We start from the raw sequence: 13603 nt of genomic DNA on the forward strand, positions 1-13603 counted from the left end.
GTGTCTCCTACAGATGGGTCCAGTAAGAGGAACCCACCAGAGAGTATTTCCATGGAGGAACATCATGAGATCTCTCAGGTCCATCCTCTGTATTACCAGGACTACACCCAGAAACATCATGAGATCCTTCAGGCCCATCCTCTGAAGTCCCAAGATTCCACCCAGGAACATCATGAGATCCCTCAGGCCCGTCCTCTGCATTACCAGGAGTCCACCCAGGAACATCATGAGATCCCCCAGGTCCATCCTCTGAATTCCAGAGATTCCACCCAGGAACATCACATGATAAAGACACAGGTAGGGGTCTTTGGAATCCCATCCTCTATAGGTTGATCCGAGTGTTGTTCATAAGAAAACAATTACATCACAGTCACATTTCCATGGCGGGGACAGGATCTCCTCGGTTGGCCTTCCTCAAATTGCTTTCTGTCTCCTCTAGTTCGAAGACCTGATTGTCATCAAAGTTGAACCAACAGACGTCGAAGAGGAGGACGAGCTGTGTAAGGAGGAGGAACGTTCTTCAGAGATCAGCACAGGTGAGGAATAAACACTAAATCCAGAAGAGTCCCAGATCCTCGTCCCAAGGAGACTTTTCATTGGTTGGGTCTCTACATTTGTCTTGCTGTGATTGGATGATCCAATCTCCTAAACTGTCTCGGCTTCCCAAATTGGTGTCCTAATGCTGCAATGGAATCCCATCAACAGGCTTTACATCAGCCACAGCTCAGCCTGAAGTGGCCATTAACATGGTGGCCTCAGCTGGCCATACACTAATAGACATTTGTCCTTCAGCCTGTGCGCTGAACAAAAAATATTCTTCCATCCACACTGGGTACTCGTCTTTCTCACTTAGGTGAGAGGGGGAAGGGAGCAGACCAAAAAGTATTGGCTTTTATCACTGGGGGGCCAAGTGTAAGCTTTAAAGATCCAAAGTGATTTAGGGGAGTGAAGGTCCGCTTTAACATGACCAAATATATCTGATTGCAGGTCCACTTTACTGGTTTCCAAGTGTGTTGGCATTCCTCTCTAGCTTAGACTTTCCAAATGTGTTTACTTTTTGCCAGCTCAGACTCTTGGAAGTGATATCAATACATTTTTGTGACTGTGTGTTTCCTGCAGATGGATCCAGTAATAGAAGTACCCCTGAGAGATGTCCCCGTCCTCTGTATTCCCGGGACTCCACACAGGAACATCAGGAGATCCCTCAGACCCGTCCTCTGTATTCCCGGGACTCCACACAGGAACATCAGCAGATCCCTCAGACCCGTCCTCTGTATTCCCGGGATTCCACACAGGAACATCAGGAGATCCCTCAGACCCGTCCTCTGTATTCCTGGGATTCCACACAGGAACATCAGGAGATCCCTCAGGCCCGTCCTCTGTATTCCCGGGATTCCACACAGGAACATCAGGAGATCCCTCAGACCCGTCCTCTGTATTCCCGGGACTCCACACAGGAACATCAGGAGATCCCTCAGACCCGTCCTCTGTATTCCCGGGATTCCACACAGGAACATCAGGAGATCCCTCAGGAGGATCAGGTAGGTCCACCATCATATTTTAAAGAAACTTATTCTGACCCTTTCTTCTCCATCTATCGAAGATCAGGTTATTTAGAATATGTTGTGTGTGTTGTAGGCCGAAAATCTGATTATCAAAGTTGAAGTGAAGGAGGAAGCAGAAGATCCGTATGTGAGGGGAGAGGAGCCGTGTAAGGAGGATGACGTCCCTCCAGAAATCGGCACAGGCGAGGAATAGGAATGAGCTCAGCTTAAGACCAAACCTGAGCTCATCAGGACCTGGAAGAAAGCTGTCAGTGCACACCCAATCACTTGAAGCCGGGGCACTGCCTACCCCACAGCTGCATGTCAACAAACGTTGGGATTCTGGTGACATTGTTGACCTTTCTTGGCCATATTTGGTCAATGACATTGACTCAATATGGCCATACAAGGTCAATGGTCTGAACCCAAGCTCAGCCTTAGTGAGTGATAAACACTAAACCCAGAAAAGTCTCAGATTCTCCTTGTTCAGTCACTACAACAATCTCTTCTTCTCCCCCCTCCTCTGTCAGTAGACAGTAATGGGGGGACGGAATGTGTCTAGTGGGGGGAGTCAGGAGCCATCAGCCTCTATTAGACTCCGGCTCTCCTCCTCACATCATGTCATTGTGTGTTACCAGCCAAGAGATGTGACCAATCTCCCCCCACACACACTCTCTGGGGGTCTCTCATACATCTCAGTACAGAGGGCTTCACTCTCTTCTTCTCCCCCTCCTCTGTCAGTAGACAATAATGGGGGGACGGAATGTGTCTAGTGGGGGGAGTCGGGAGCCATCAGCCTCTATTATCAGGAAGACCTCACATCATGTCATTGTCATGTCATTCTGTGTCACCAGCCAAGAGACGTGACCAGTCTCCCCCCACACACACAGTCTCTGGATTCTCTCATACATCTCGGTACAGGGGGCTTCACTCTCTACTTCTCCCCCCTCCTCTGTCAGTAGACCGTAATGGGAGAACAGAATGTGCCCAGTGGGGGGGTCAGGAGCTTTGAGCACCGCTCTGACACAGATCAACCATTTTGCTTCCTCTCTGCCTTACTTTCTCCAGATGGCCAATACCGGTGGATCATCATGGGGAAGCGATCCGTTGCACCTCCGGATGGAGAACCAGAAGATGATATAGCAGCAGATTCCTCACAAGAGAACCCCGTCCCCCAAGACAAGCAGCCGGTATGTTTCTTTGCCATAATGCCTTCTTGTGTTCATTATCGGCTGCCCAACACTAGAGGGAACGTGTGGACTTACTTCATGTAGAGTTTATGCCTGCTTCTGTGGTCCCACTTTTGGTTCTTTTGTGAGCCACCTACAGGGATGATGTATACCACCCACCCCTAGTTATACCACGCCCTACTAACTAGTGTTCTTCAACCTGAAGGTGCCTACAGATATTGGCTGGGCTGCTGGACCATGCATGAGCTGGAGGTCAGATTGTGACTGTTCCAAGGAACCTTATACAAATATGTTCACATGGGGGTTCTATGTATCTCAGTTCCCATCAATCCATGTGCTTGGTGATTGGCTGCTCAGGGGCCCAACACTGACATGTGGGAGGTTGGTAAAGTGTCCTCAGCCCTGTAGTCTTCTCGTGTTTCAAATATTACCTTTTATGTTCACATAGAAAACCTTTTCTGTCTCTTCTCAGGGGAAGCGGAGAAACAGGAAGCCTATCTCGTGCTCTGAGTGTGGGAAGTGTTTCAAGCGCAATTCTCAGCTGGTCCCCCACCAGCGCTGGCACGCAGGCGAGAAGCCTTATTCCTGCTCTGAGTGTGGAAAAGGTTACAGACAGAAGGACCATCTCATCCGGCACCAGAGATCCCACTTGGGGGTGAAGCCCTATTCATGCTTGGAGTGTGGGAAGGGGTTCACATTGAAACTCTCTCTGGACAGACACCAGGTGGTTCACTCAGGGGAGAAGCCGTATTCTTGCCCCACGTGTGGGAAACGCTTCACCCAGAAGGCCTCTCTTGGTAGACACCAGGCTCTTCATTCGGGTGAGAAGCCCTATTCATGTTCAGACTGTGGAAAGAGCTTCCGGCAGAAGTCAACGCTCATTCAGCACCAGCAGATCTCCTCGAAGGAGAAGCCTTTCTCCTGCCCTGACTGCGGGAAATGTTTTGAGAAGAAGTCCATTCTGATTGGGCATCAGAGAACCCATACCGGAGAAAAGCCGTTTTCCTGTCCTGACTGTGGGAAAAGCTTTGCTCTGCGGTCGACTCTTCTCGTCCACCAGACCATCCACACGGGCAACAAACCGCTGTCGTGTTCCCTGTGCGGGAAGGGCTTCCTGCACAAGTCCCGTCTTCTCCTCCATCTGAGAGTCCACACGGGGGAGAGGCCTTTCTCCTGCTCAGAATGTGGGAAGTGTTTCCTGCTGAGGTCCCGCCTGGTAGACCATGAAAGGCGCCATACAGGAGAGAAGCCCTACTCGTGCTCCGCGTGTGGGGAGAGTTTCTCGGAGAAGCAGCTGCTTGTCATACACCAGAGGAAGCACGCCGACAAGAGCCAGAACTCCTGCAACATCTGCGGTAGATGCTTCACGCACAAGTCCTACCTGGTCAAACATTGGAAGACCCACAGCGGGGAGAAGCCACACCCCTGCTCTGAATGTGGGAAGAGCTTTGCGGAGAAGTCACAGCTAGACCGCCACCAGAACATCCACACAGGCCAGAAGCCTTTCTCCTGCCCAGTGTGTGGGAAGAGCTTCCGGTGGAAGACCACCTTCATCGACCACCAAGCCACACACACGGGAGAAAAGCCCTACTCCTGCGCCGAGTGCGGCAAACGCTTCACGCAGAAGACTCAGCTGGTCCGGCATCGGAGGGTCCACACTGGGGAGAAACCTTTTGCTTGCTCGGAGTGCAGCAAGACTTTCAGGTGGAAGGCCGACATGGCCTCTCACCAGGCGACACACAGAGGAGAGAAACCTTTCCCGTGTTCTGACTGTGGCAAGTGTTTCACCCAAAGGTCCTCTCTCAATAGGCATCTAAGCAAGAAACTGTGCACAAAGTCACTTTGACGTCTGTTGGGGACGTCCTCCAAATGTCCTCTAGTCCCAGTGTATATTACCGTAGTGTAAATAATAAATTCCCTCAACTATATATAGACTCCAAGGATTAGGATATGAGCTTCTGTTCCTGGAGATGCTGAGGTTCCTCATCCGGTGCACTTGTTGGAACCTTTCAAGACAAGTAGGAGATTCTCCCACTGGTTCTCCTAAGGAACATGGTCCCTTTAAACATGACCAAAGGAAGATGAAGCTCCCAGTCCAGTAAAGGACACTGTGCAGGAGTGCCATATGCAGGGTGCTGCCTATTAGTTGATTTGAAGCTCTGTACAGACTTTGAAGAGAGACAGGAGGACCATGGGAAGTCCTGTTCACAAACTGGGGCCCTGGTTTGCAAGGAGTGTAGCGTTTTGGCTGTTATTGAAAGTTAAGGATGAAGACTGAAATTGAGAGGGTGTTTGTAATAGTGTTAAAGGCCAGCTCCTCCTACTTGTGGATTGCTAGCTGGTTAAACCGCATGCTGGGTTCTGTTGGGGTCTTATAGGACATGCAGTGATAAGATTCCCCATCATCCCCCCCTCGCCCATAGGTCACAGCTCTAGCCTACTGCAACAGTCAACCCAAAAGCCAAGGCAAGACCAATACCAAAATCAGGCTTCTCCATGCAGTGATAAGATTACACATCATCCCCCTTCCCCCAACTGATAGCATTCCCCATCATCCCCCCTCGCCCGTAGGTCACAGCTCTAACAGTCAACCCAAAAGCCAAGACCCCACCAAAATCAGGCTTCTCCAAGCAACAAGATTCCCCATCATCCCCTGGGCCACAGCTCTAGCAAACTGCAACAGGCAACCCAAAGACCAAGGCAAGACCAAAATCAGGCTTCTCCATGCACTGATAACATTCCCCATCATCCGCCTAGGTCACAGCTCTAGCCAACTGCAACAGTCAACCTAAAACCAAGGCAAGACCAAACCAAATTCAGGCTTCTCCATGCAGTGATAAGATTCCACATCACCCCCCTTCCCCCTAGGTCACAGCTCTAGCCAACTACAACAGTCAACCCAAAACCAAGGCCACACCAAGACCCAAACAAAAATCAGGCTTCTCCATGCAGTGATAAGATTCCACATCATCCCCCTTCCCCCTAGGTCACAGCTCTAGGCAACTGCAATAGTCAACCCAAAGACCAAGACCAAACCAAAATCAGGCTTCTCCATGCAGTGATAAGATTCCCCATCATCCCCCCCTCGCCCGTAGGTTACAGCTCAAGCCTACTGCAACAGTCAACCCAAAAGCCAAGTCAAGACCCAACCAAAATCAGGCTTCTCCATGCAGCGATAACATTCCCCATCATCCCCCTAGGTCACAGCACTAGACAAACCGCAGCAGTCAACCCAACAACCAAACCAAAATCAGGCTTCTCCACCGGATATCCCTTAAATATATGATGTGGCCACCAAGTGATTTGTATATAATGCCTTTTGGTGGTGGGGCAGAGCCACAAACGTCTCTGGAAATGTCCCCACTTGAGTTGCCGAGAAATATAAATATCCAGCATGAAATGGCTACCCAGGGCAAAGTGACACGGTCTTTTGTAAGAAAACTCCCCACCCCTTGATACTCATCTTTCCGATGTTGCCTTTCTGCTCCCTTCCTCCATCGGGGGTCCCAACTTTGCAGAAGCTTGATGTCATATGGTTGCAGACCTTTCACTAGGAGAACTTCTTCCTCTATCAGGTGACCGTATTTGGGCCTGGTGAACACTTTCCTGAGAGGAGGTCAAATGTTCCACCAGAAGCACCACATATTCCAAAGCCTCCTACGAAGCAACGGGAGTGTGCTGGAGGTGGCCATCAACAGATGGGGGTTGTTATTAGTAAAATACAAAACACCTTGTGTGCCAAATACATTTATGTCAACCATCTCCAAAGAATGTTCCTTTCAAGGCAGGAGGAGAACATCTGACGTAGCAGGTGAGACCTGACGTAGCAGGTGAGGCCTGACCTGGCGTAGAAGGTGAGGCCTGACCTGAGGTAGAAGGTGAGGCTTCACCTGAGGTAGAAGGTGAGGCTTGACCTGAGGTAGAAGGTGAGGCTTGACCTGACGTAGAAAGTGAGGCCTGACCTCACGTAGAAGGTGAGGCCTGATGTAGAAGGTGAGGCTTGACCTGACGTAGAAGGTGAGGCCTGACCTGACGTAGAAGGGGAGGCCTGACCTGACGTAGAAGGTGAGGCATGACCTGGCGTAGAAGGTGAGGCCTGACCTGACGTAGAAGGTGAGGCCTGACCTCACGTAGAAGGTGAGGCCTGACCTCACGTAGAAGGTGAGGCATGACCTGATGTAGAAGGTGAGGCTTGACCTGACGTAGAAGGTGATGCCTGATGTAAAAGGTGAGGCTTGACCTGACGTAGAAGGTGAGACCTGACCTGAGGTAGAAGGTGAAGACTGACGGAGAAGGTGAGGCATGACCCCATGTGAAAGGTGAGGCCTAACCTGGTGTATACATCCCAGACCTCTTCTAAAATGTCCAGCTGAAGTTTATTTCAGACTGTATTGATTTTCTTTTGGCACCAATGAGAAAATAAAGGAGGACATCCAGTCCGGCGGCCTTGCTTCAACAACTCCATGTGCTCCTCAGGGCTCACGAGCACTTCTTCCAGCCTTGGCAGTACAGAGCTGTTGTTGGGTTATGTTCTCCATCCCAGCTTGGCCTATCCTCTTCCCCCCTTTTCGACCAAGGCACGGGGCCGCACGTGCACAAATAAGGATTGGAGAGTTGGTCTTCTCCCAGGATGGTGATGTCAATGCCAGTGGAGGAGAAAACATTCAACTTCCAAGCCTTGGAACCGGCAGGAGGACAAGTGTACTTTAACTGGCCTTGTTGGCATATACCCAACCTGGACTTTTCAGCGGGGGAGGAGATCCCAACCTCCATGTATCTGCTTAAGTCTAGACAGGAGCAGAAGGACAACCCTCAATTGTCCACATTTCTGCCCCAAACGTAGACCATGAAGTCTAACGCTAATTGTTATATGGACCTCTATACCATATCAGTGGAGTAAACGGTCAACCACGTCCCAGGTTGGAGAGACTTCCCCTTAATTCCTGGCCACACTGGAAGCAGGTAGAGGTCTCCCAACAGAGGTCCTACCCTTCCTCCCGAAATCCAAAAACTCTAAATTCCACTTGGAACCCGATGGAAAGGGCCTCTTGGTAACATCACGTTGATGTTTTTTTTGTTCTCGTGTGTTTTATTTTTGTCTTTTTTGTGCCCCGTATGTTGCGCGCGATTCTCACAATTTGTTTTGGAAAAACTTTCAAAAAGTTGGCCGGTTTCGCGTACAGGGACGAGAAGAAGACGAGAGACTTTGATCAAATTTTTGTATTTTATTGTATTTAAAATATAACGGTTTATTATTATTTTTTTACTTCCGGAAAACAAGAATTTAGAAGAGAGTTAGCTGAACAAAAGACGAATATCGGTTACTTGACTTTATTTCATTTATATGATTAATAAATCCTAAAAAGATCCCAATTTTTTTCCTCCTCGCGGGGTTTTCTGGCTCTTTCATCCTGTAACACAACGTGTACATTTTGATGCTTTGTAAAACATCCAAGCTGCCTAGAATCACCTCTAGTCTTCTCATGATGCCCCGCCCCTGAGGAGCTTACTCTTCAATTATCTCCTGCTATAGGCCTACAGAGCCCCGCTGTAGGAACAATAAACTTGCCAAGTGTACACCAACATTCACTCCTTTCATCCCGTGAGAAGAAGAACATGAAGGCAGCCATCATTGAATGCCTGAATACTTCTTATGGGTCCAAGACTTAGAAAATGCTAACTCACCTCCCAACAGCCCCTGGCCTAACAGGGGTTATGATTTTCTAAATACAAAATGGGAACAAAAACAGAAAAACATATAAACAGCGCTCTCGGATGGGGAACGCTAGCTAACAGACATGCATGCTGCCCTGGGGAGATGAGGAGTACCTGTAAATGCAGATAAACAAAGGAACGCGGAGGGCGCAAAAACACAGCAATGGAGCACTTGCGGTTTGGGCTAGGGTGTGTATAACAGAAAAAAATGTACTAATAAGGACCACCACGAGAGTCCCGATCCTCCGCACAGGCCGCCCACATCCTGATTCCTGGATTCATATGTAAGTGCCAACAATTCCTTATTAGTACATTGTTTTTCTGTTATACACACCCCAGCCCAACCCGCTAGTGCTCCATTAAACTTGCTAGTGCACTCTGTTTAAACTTGTAGAGCCGACTGTCGGCTTTACAACAGAAGCGATCCTGGCGACTTACCTGTCGCCAGATCGCTTCTGTGTCCCGAAGAAGGGGCCGCCCCCCCCCAAAGACACTACGCAAACAGAAAACAGTATTCACCAAACATGCCCACCAACCCATTGTCCCCCAACAATTCCAGCAGCGACATGGACGACACTGATACACTGGATATCCTCTGTGATTTAGCAGATCCCAATTCCTCCTATAACTACACGCTAGATACATTGGTGGAAGCTGACATCATCCATACTACCTTGAAACCCAAATCCACTTTCTACCCACTACAGTCAAAAGGTTAATTCATTGACACCTTTTACCACGTCATGTACTCTGATCTTCTGTCTATGTGTAAGAACGGCCAGAAACACCACAATCTCAGTTGTCTTGAATCCAGAGCTCTTAAAGAACTCTCCGTCAACCACGACCTGATTATCAAACAGGCCGACAAAGGTGGCGGTATTGTGATCCAAAATCGTCTTGACTACCTATTGGAAGCCCATAGGCTCCTAGGGGACGAGTCCACTTACACCAACTTACCATCAGACCCCTTAAATACCTTTAAAACCGATCTCTTTCACCTTCTAGAGACAGCTTCCAAAGAATCCATCCTCACAAAGAAAGAAAGAGCGTTCCTATATCCACAACACCCCCACACCCCTTACTTTTACCACCTTCCAAAAATTCACAAAGACGCCTCTCTACCCCCAGGTCGCCCCATTATCGCCAGTACTGATAGTCTCACCAGTGGACTATCAGTATATATAGATCACTCTTTGCAACCTCTGCTAACCAATTTACCTTCTTACATGAAAGATTCAGGCCACTTAATACGGACACTTTCAAACTCCCATTGGAACCCCTCCTACACTTGGTTGTCACTTGACGTCACCTCCTTATACACCTCCATCCCGCACGATGTAGGCCTCACTGCGCTTCAACACCATTTGGTCTCCTACTCCACCCTACATCACAAAACAGGCCCAGTTCATCGTGCACAACATTCACACTAGAGCACAATTATTTCGCCTTCCTAGACAAGTTTTACTTACAAACCAAAAGGCACAGCCATGGGGGCCCAATTACGCCCCCAGCTATGCAAACCTCACCACGGGGTTCTGGGAGGAATACTCCATATGGAGTAACAATCCCTTTGCTCCCAACCTAATCTTCTATGGGCGCTATATTGACGACATCGTCATCATCTGGGATGGTCCCACTGATTCCATACAATCCTTTGTTTCCCACTGCAACCGAAACAAACTAGGCCTCACATTTAGGGTTGCCACCTTTTCTACAAGCGAAACCCAAACGCACTCTAGCGAGGCGCAGACATTTTTTTGGGAGAATGAGTTGTGGCTTATCCATATGTAAATAGCGCCACCCATTCATATGTAAATATAAATGTTGAGACTATTTGCAGTGGGGGGCCAGTAGCACCTATCTTAATTTTGGTTGCCCCTGTCTGCCTGACATCTTGTGTCCGGGTTTCTGCTGTAATGAAACCCGAACACAGCATTCAAAACCCGGACTGTTCGGGTGAATCCTGGACAGGTGGCAACACTACTCACATTCACACACACGTCCAATTCCGAGAGATTAGTATTCTTAGACCTTGAACTATCTTTCGATGTTAGCACCATCACCACCAGTAACCACACCAAACCCACCAGCGGTAACTCTTATGTTCACTTTGATAGCTGCCACCACCCCAGATGGCTTAAGAACATCCCCAAAAGCCAATTTTGCAGATTAAAGCGGAACTGCTCTAGCATCACAGATTTCACCACCCAGAGCAAATTGCTTACTAATAAACTCAAAGAAAAAGCCTATCCGGATACACAACGCATATTCCACTTATCTACAGCCTCCTGCACCCACACCAGACGAACGGCCTGCACCCCCAGCAGAAACCAGATTCATTACCACATTCAACAATAGCCACAACAAGATCCAACGCATCATCCGGCAAGAATTGGCACATTTTAAAGCAGGATCCCAAACTAGGCCCCTTTATTACATCCAAACCAGCAGTCACCTTCAGGAAGGCCCCCAACCTCAGAAACAAAATAGCTCCAAGCAAGCTTTCACCCACCAACATTAGTGACACACAACTTCAAAAATGTAACAACAGAGTGGGCATCCACCAATGTAAAAAATCCCGTTGTCTTACATGCCAGTTCCTCACCCGCGGACAATCTACATTCGCCGATCATCTTCATAATAGTTACCCCATTAAACAGTTTATCACATGTTCGCACGACCATGTGGTCTATGGCCTGAAGTGCCCATGCGGCCTATTATACATCGGACGCACCACCCGCACCCTAAGAAAAAGGATGGGCGAACACAGGCGGTTCATCGCCGACGGCGACCGTGATCATAGTGTCCCTAGACACTTTGCCGCCAAACTTATTCAGGATTTACACGTATTCGCTAGGGATGCACAGATACTTTCCGAGTACCAGTGCCGATACTCGGCATTTTCATGAGAACTCCCAGGGTTGCAGCGGTTGCAGCCGGGACCGGGCTCTGGCGCTCCACCACTGTCCTGAAATCATTCGTCTGTATTGTTTTAGAAAAACTGTCACATGACACTAAACAAAAATGTATCAGTACTCGTACTCGCAAAACTGGTATCTGTGCATCAATTTATTTATGTTTATAAAAACAAACTCGTACATTAAAACAGAGATGTACAAATCCCAGGAGCTCCGTGTGCTCCTTACACATGACAGCGGCCTCCTCACTTTTTGAATTTTTCTCTAGTGTAGTCTTGGAGCTCAAAAGTATCGGTACTCGTACTCGTACCGAGTACTGTACTTGGTATCTGTGCAACCCTAGTATTCGCCATAGAAGACATCCCCACCCGTTTTTCTCCAGCTCAGCGTTTCCAGAGGTTGTGCAGACAAGAGACCTTCTGGATCTACAGACTTAACACCCTCGCCCCAACAGGGCTCAATGAAGAATTAGAAATTTTGACCATTGCATACAATTCCTTATGCCCCACATGACCCTCCTTGTGACACCTCCGCCCCCCACCCACCCAGTTCCCTTGACTTCATAAACACAAGTCCCCAAAAAGAAGAACGCACACAAAAAAAAGAACGTTTCTTCTAATCATTTTAACAAAAAAAAAATTCTCTTTTACACTCTTTACATTTTATTTCTCCCAGACAAACGCAACAAATAACCTTTTTAAATAATTCTTCCTAATTGTCCAGAATAAAGTACCTTTTAATCACACTATCACCTCCATTAAAGTACCATTTTTTAATGCCCAATTAAAGCATTTTTAATCAATATACTACTTTCATTGCTACAATTCCCCTCCCCCCCCCCCCCCCTTTTAAAAATAGCACTACAACAACAACACACATAGTGTGTGTTCTCCATTGTCCTTTCCCCTTTCCTAACAGTATCCCAGTGTACAAAGTTTTCTTATACATGTTAGTGTCCAGCAGCCCCGTTCCTAATGTCAAACCGCGGGACTAGTAGCTCCGCCCACCTGTCACTTTTTTTTCTTTTTAAACCCGGCGGATTCCCGCCACTGCCCACTCGAGCTTGAAAAAGGTTACACACCTCGAAACGCGTCGCTCTTGCTCATCCTTAGCCACTACACCTCCGTCCCTTCACTGAGCCGATCACCCGGGATCTGTCAGCTGCGCTCGCACACCGACTCCTGCACACCGCCCTCAGCTCACTAGACACAGACCGAGCGCCGCCCCTCACGACCGCGGTCACAGTAGCTCAGCCTGGGCTCGTTACCGTCGGGTTCTTCCTGACTCTCCATCACACTGCCCAGAGTCAACACCCCCTCAACACCACGGACAGAGTCGCCTCTCTCCTTCCACAGCATCCCTCCCTGGTAGACGAACCCTCCCAAACAGCACATCAACAGACACCACGAGAGTCCCGATCCTCTGCACAGGCCGCCCACATCCTGATTCCTGGATCCACATGTAAGTACCATTACATTTCATTCTCTGCCAACAATGGGTGGAGCTTGCCACAAATGGTCATGGCTTACAGGAGGCGGTGCTTAGACGGAGCACTGGCGGGGCTATATGTGGACGCGATGCCTTTTTTTTTTTTAAATAAAGGAACAGCCCTCCCATGAGCTTCGGGACTCTCCTATGGGACTGTCATCTGTACTGGGACCAGATACCTACAAGGTGACCACCAATGACCAGAAGGGATGTTTTTTCATCGACAAGGATGCAGAATGTTTTTGTTTTATGGTTTACGGGTCTGTAAGGTTGTTATAGAGGTCAGTTATGGATTATATTAGTGTCTTGGTTTGTTGAATTGTAGATATGGCCATGGGGAGGGGGACAGTCCTACCCTAGTTTAGGACTTCCTTTCAGACCTTGTAGCGGTCATGCATAGACTGCCGTGTAATCATCTGACCACAGACATTCAGAGTCCCCCCTTCACATCAGAAGCCCCCCTTCACATAAGAGCCCTCAGTCCGCCCTTTAACATGAGAAGCACCCCCACCTATCTATCAGAGTACCCCTCTTTCACATCTGACCCTCCTCCTCCTTCACATCAGAGTACCCCTCTTTCACATCTGACCCTCCTTCACATCAGAGCACCCCTCTTTCACATCTGACCCTCCTCCCCTTCTTCCTATCAGAGTACTCCTCATTCACATCTGACCCACCTCCCCCTTCACATCAGAGTACCCCTCTTTCACATCTGACCCTCCTTCACATCAGGAGCCCGCTTCACACC

At 48.6% G+C, this 13603-nt stretch overlaps 1 protein-coding gene across 1 annotated transcript in view; it reads left to right on the top strand.

Moving 5' to 3' along the window:
• The first annotated feature begins 51 nt into the window (after nucleotides 1-51).
• The window catches only part of LOC108788093 (zinc finger protein 585A-like), a 51275-nt gene continuing 37723 nt past the window's right edge, over nucleotides 52-13603 (top strand). The window contains exons 1-6 of the mRNA XM_018557827.1: nucleotides 52-297; nucleotides 440-500; nucleotides 854-912; nucleotides 1639-1747; nucleotides 2613-2734; nucleotides 3207-4528. Coding sequence (XP_018413329.1) covers nucleotides 52-297; nucleotides 440-500; nucleotides 854-912; nucleotides 1639-1747; nucleotides 2613-2734; nucleotides 3207-4528 — 1919 coding nt within the window. The remainder of the gene's footprint in view (nucleotides 298-439; nucleotides 501-853; nucleotides 913-1638; nucleotides 1748-2612; nucleotides 2735-3206; nucleotides 4529-13603) is intronic.

This window comes from Nanorana parkeri, unplaced genomic scaffold (assembly GCF_000935625.1).
Source record: "Nanorana parkeri isolate BGI_ZX_2015 unplaced genomic scaffold, ASM93562v1 scaffold305, whole genome shotgun sequence".
Lineage (NCBI taxonomy): Eukaryota > Metazoa > Chordata > Amphibia > Anura > Dicroglossidae > Nanorana > Nanorana parkeri.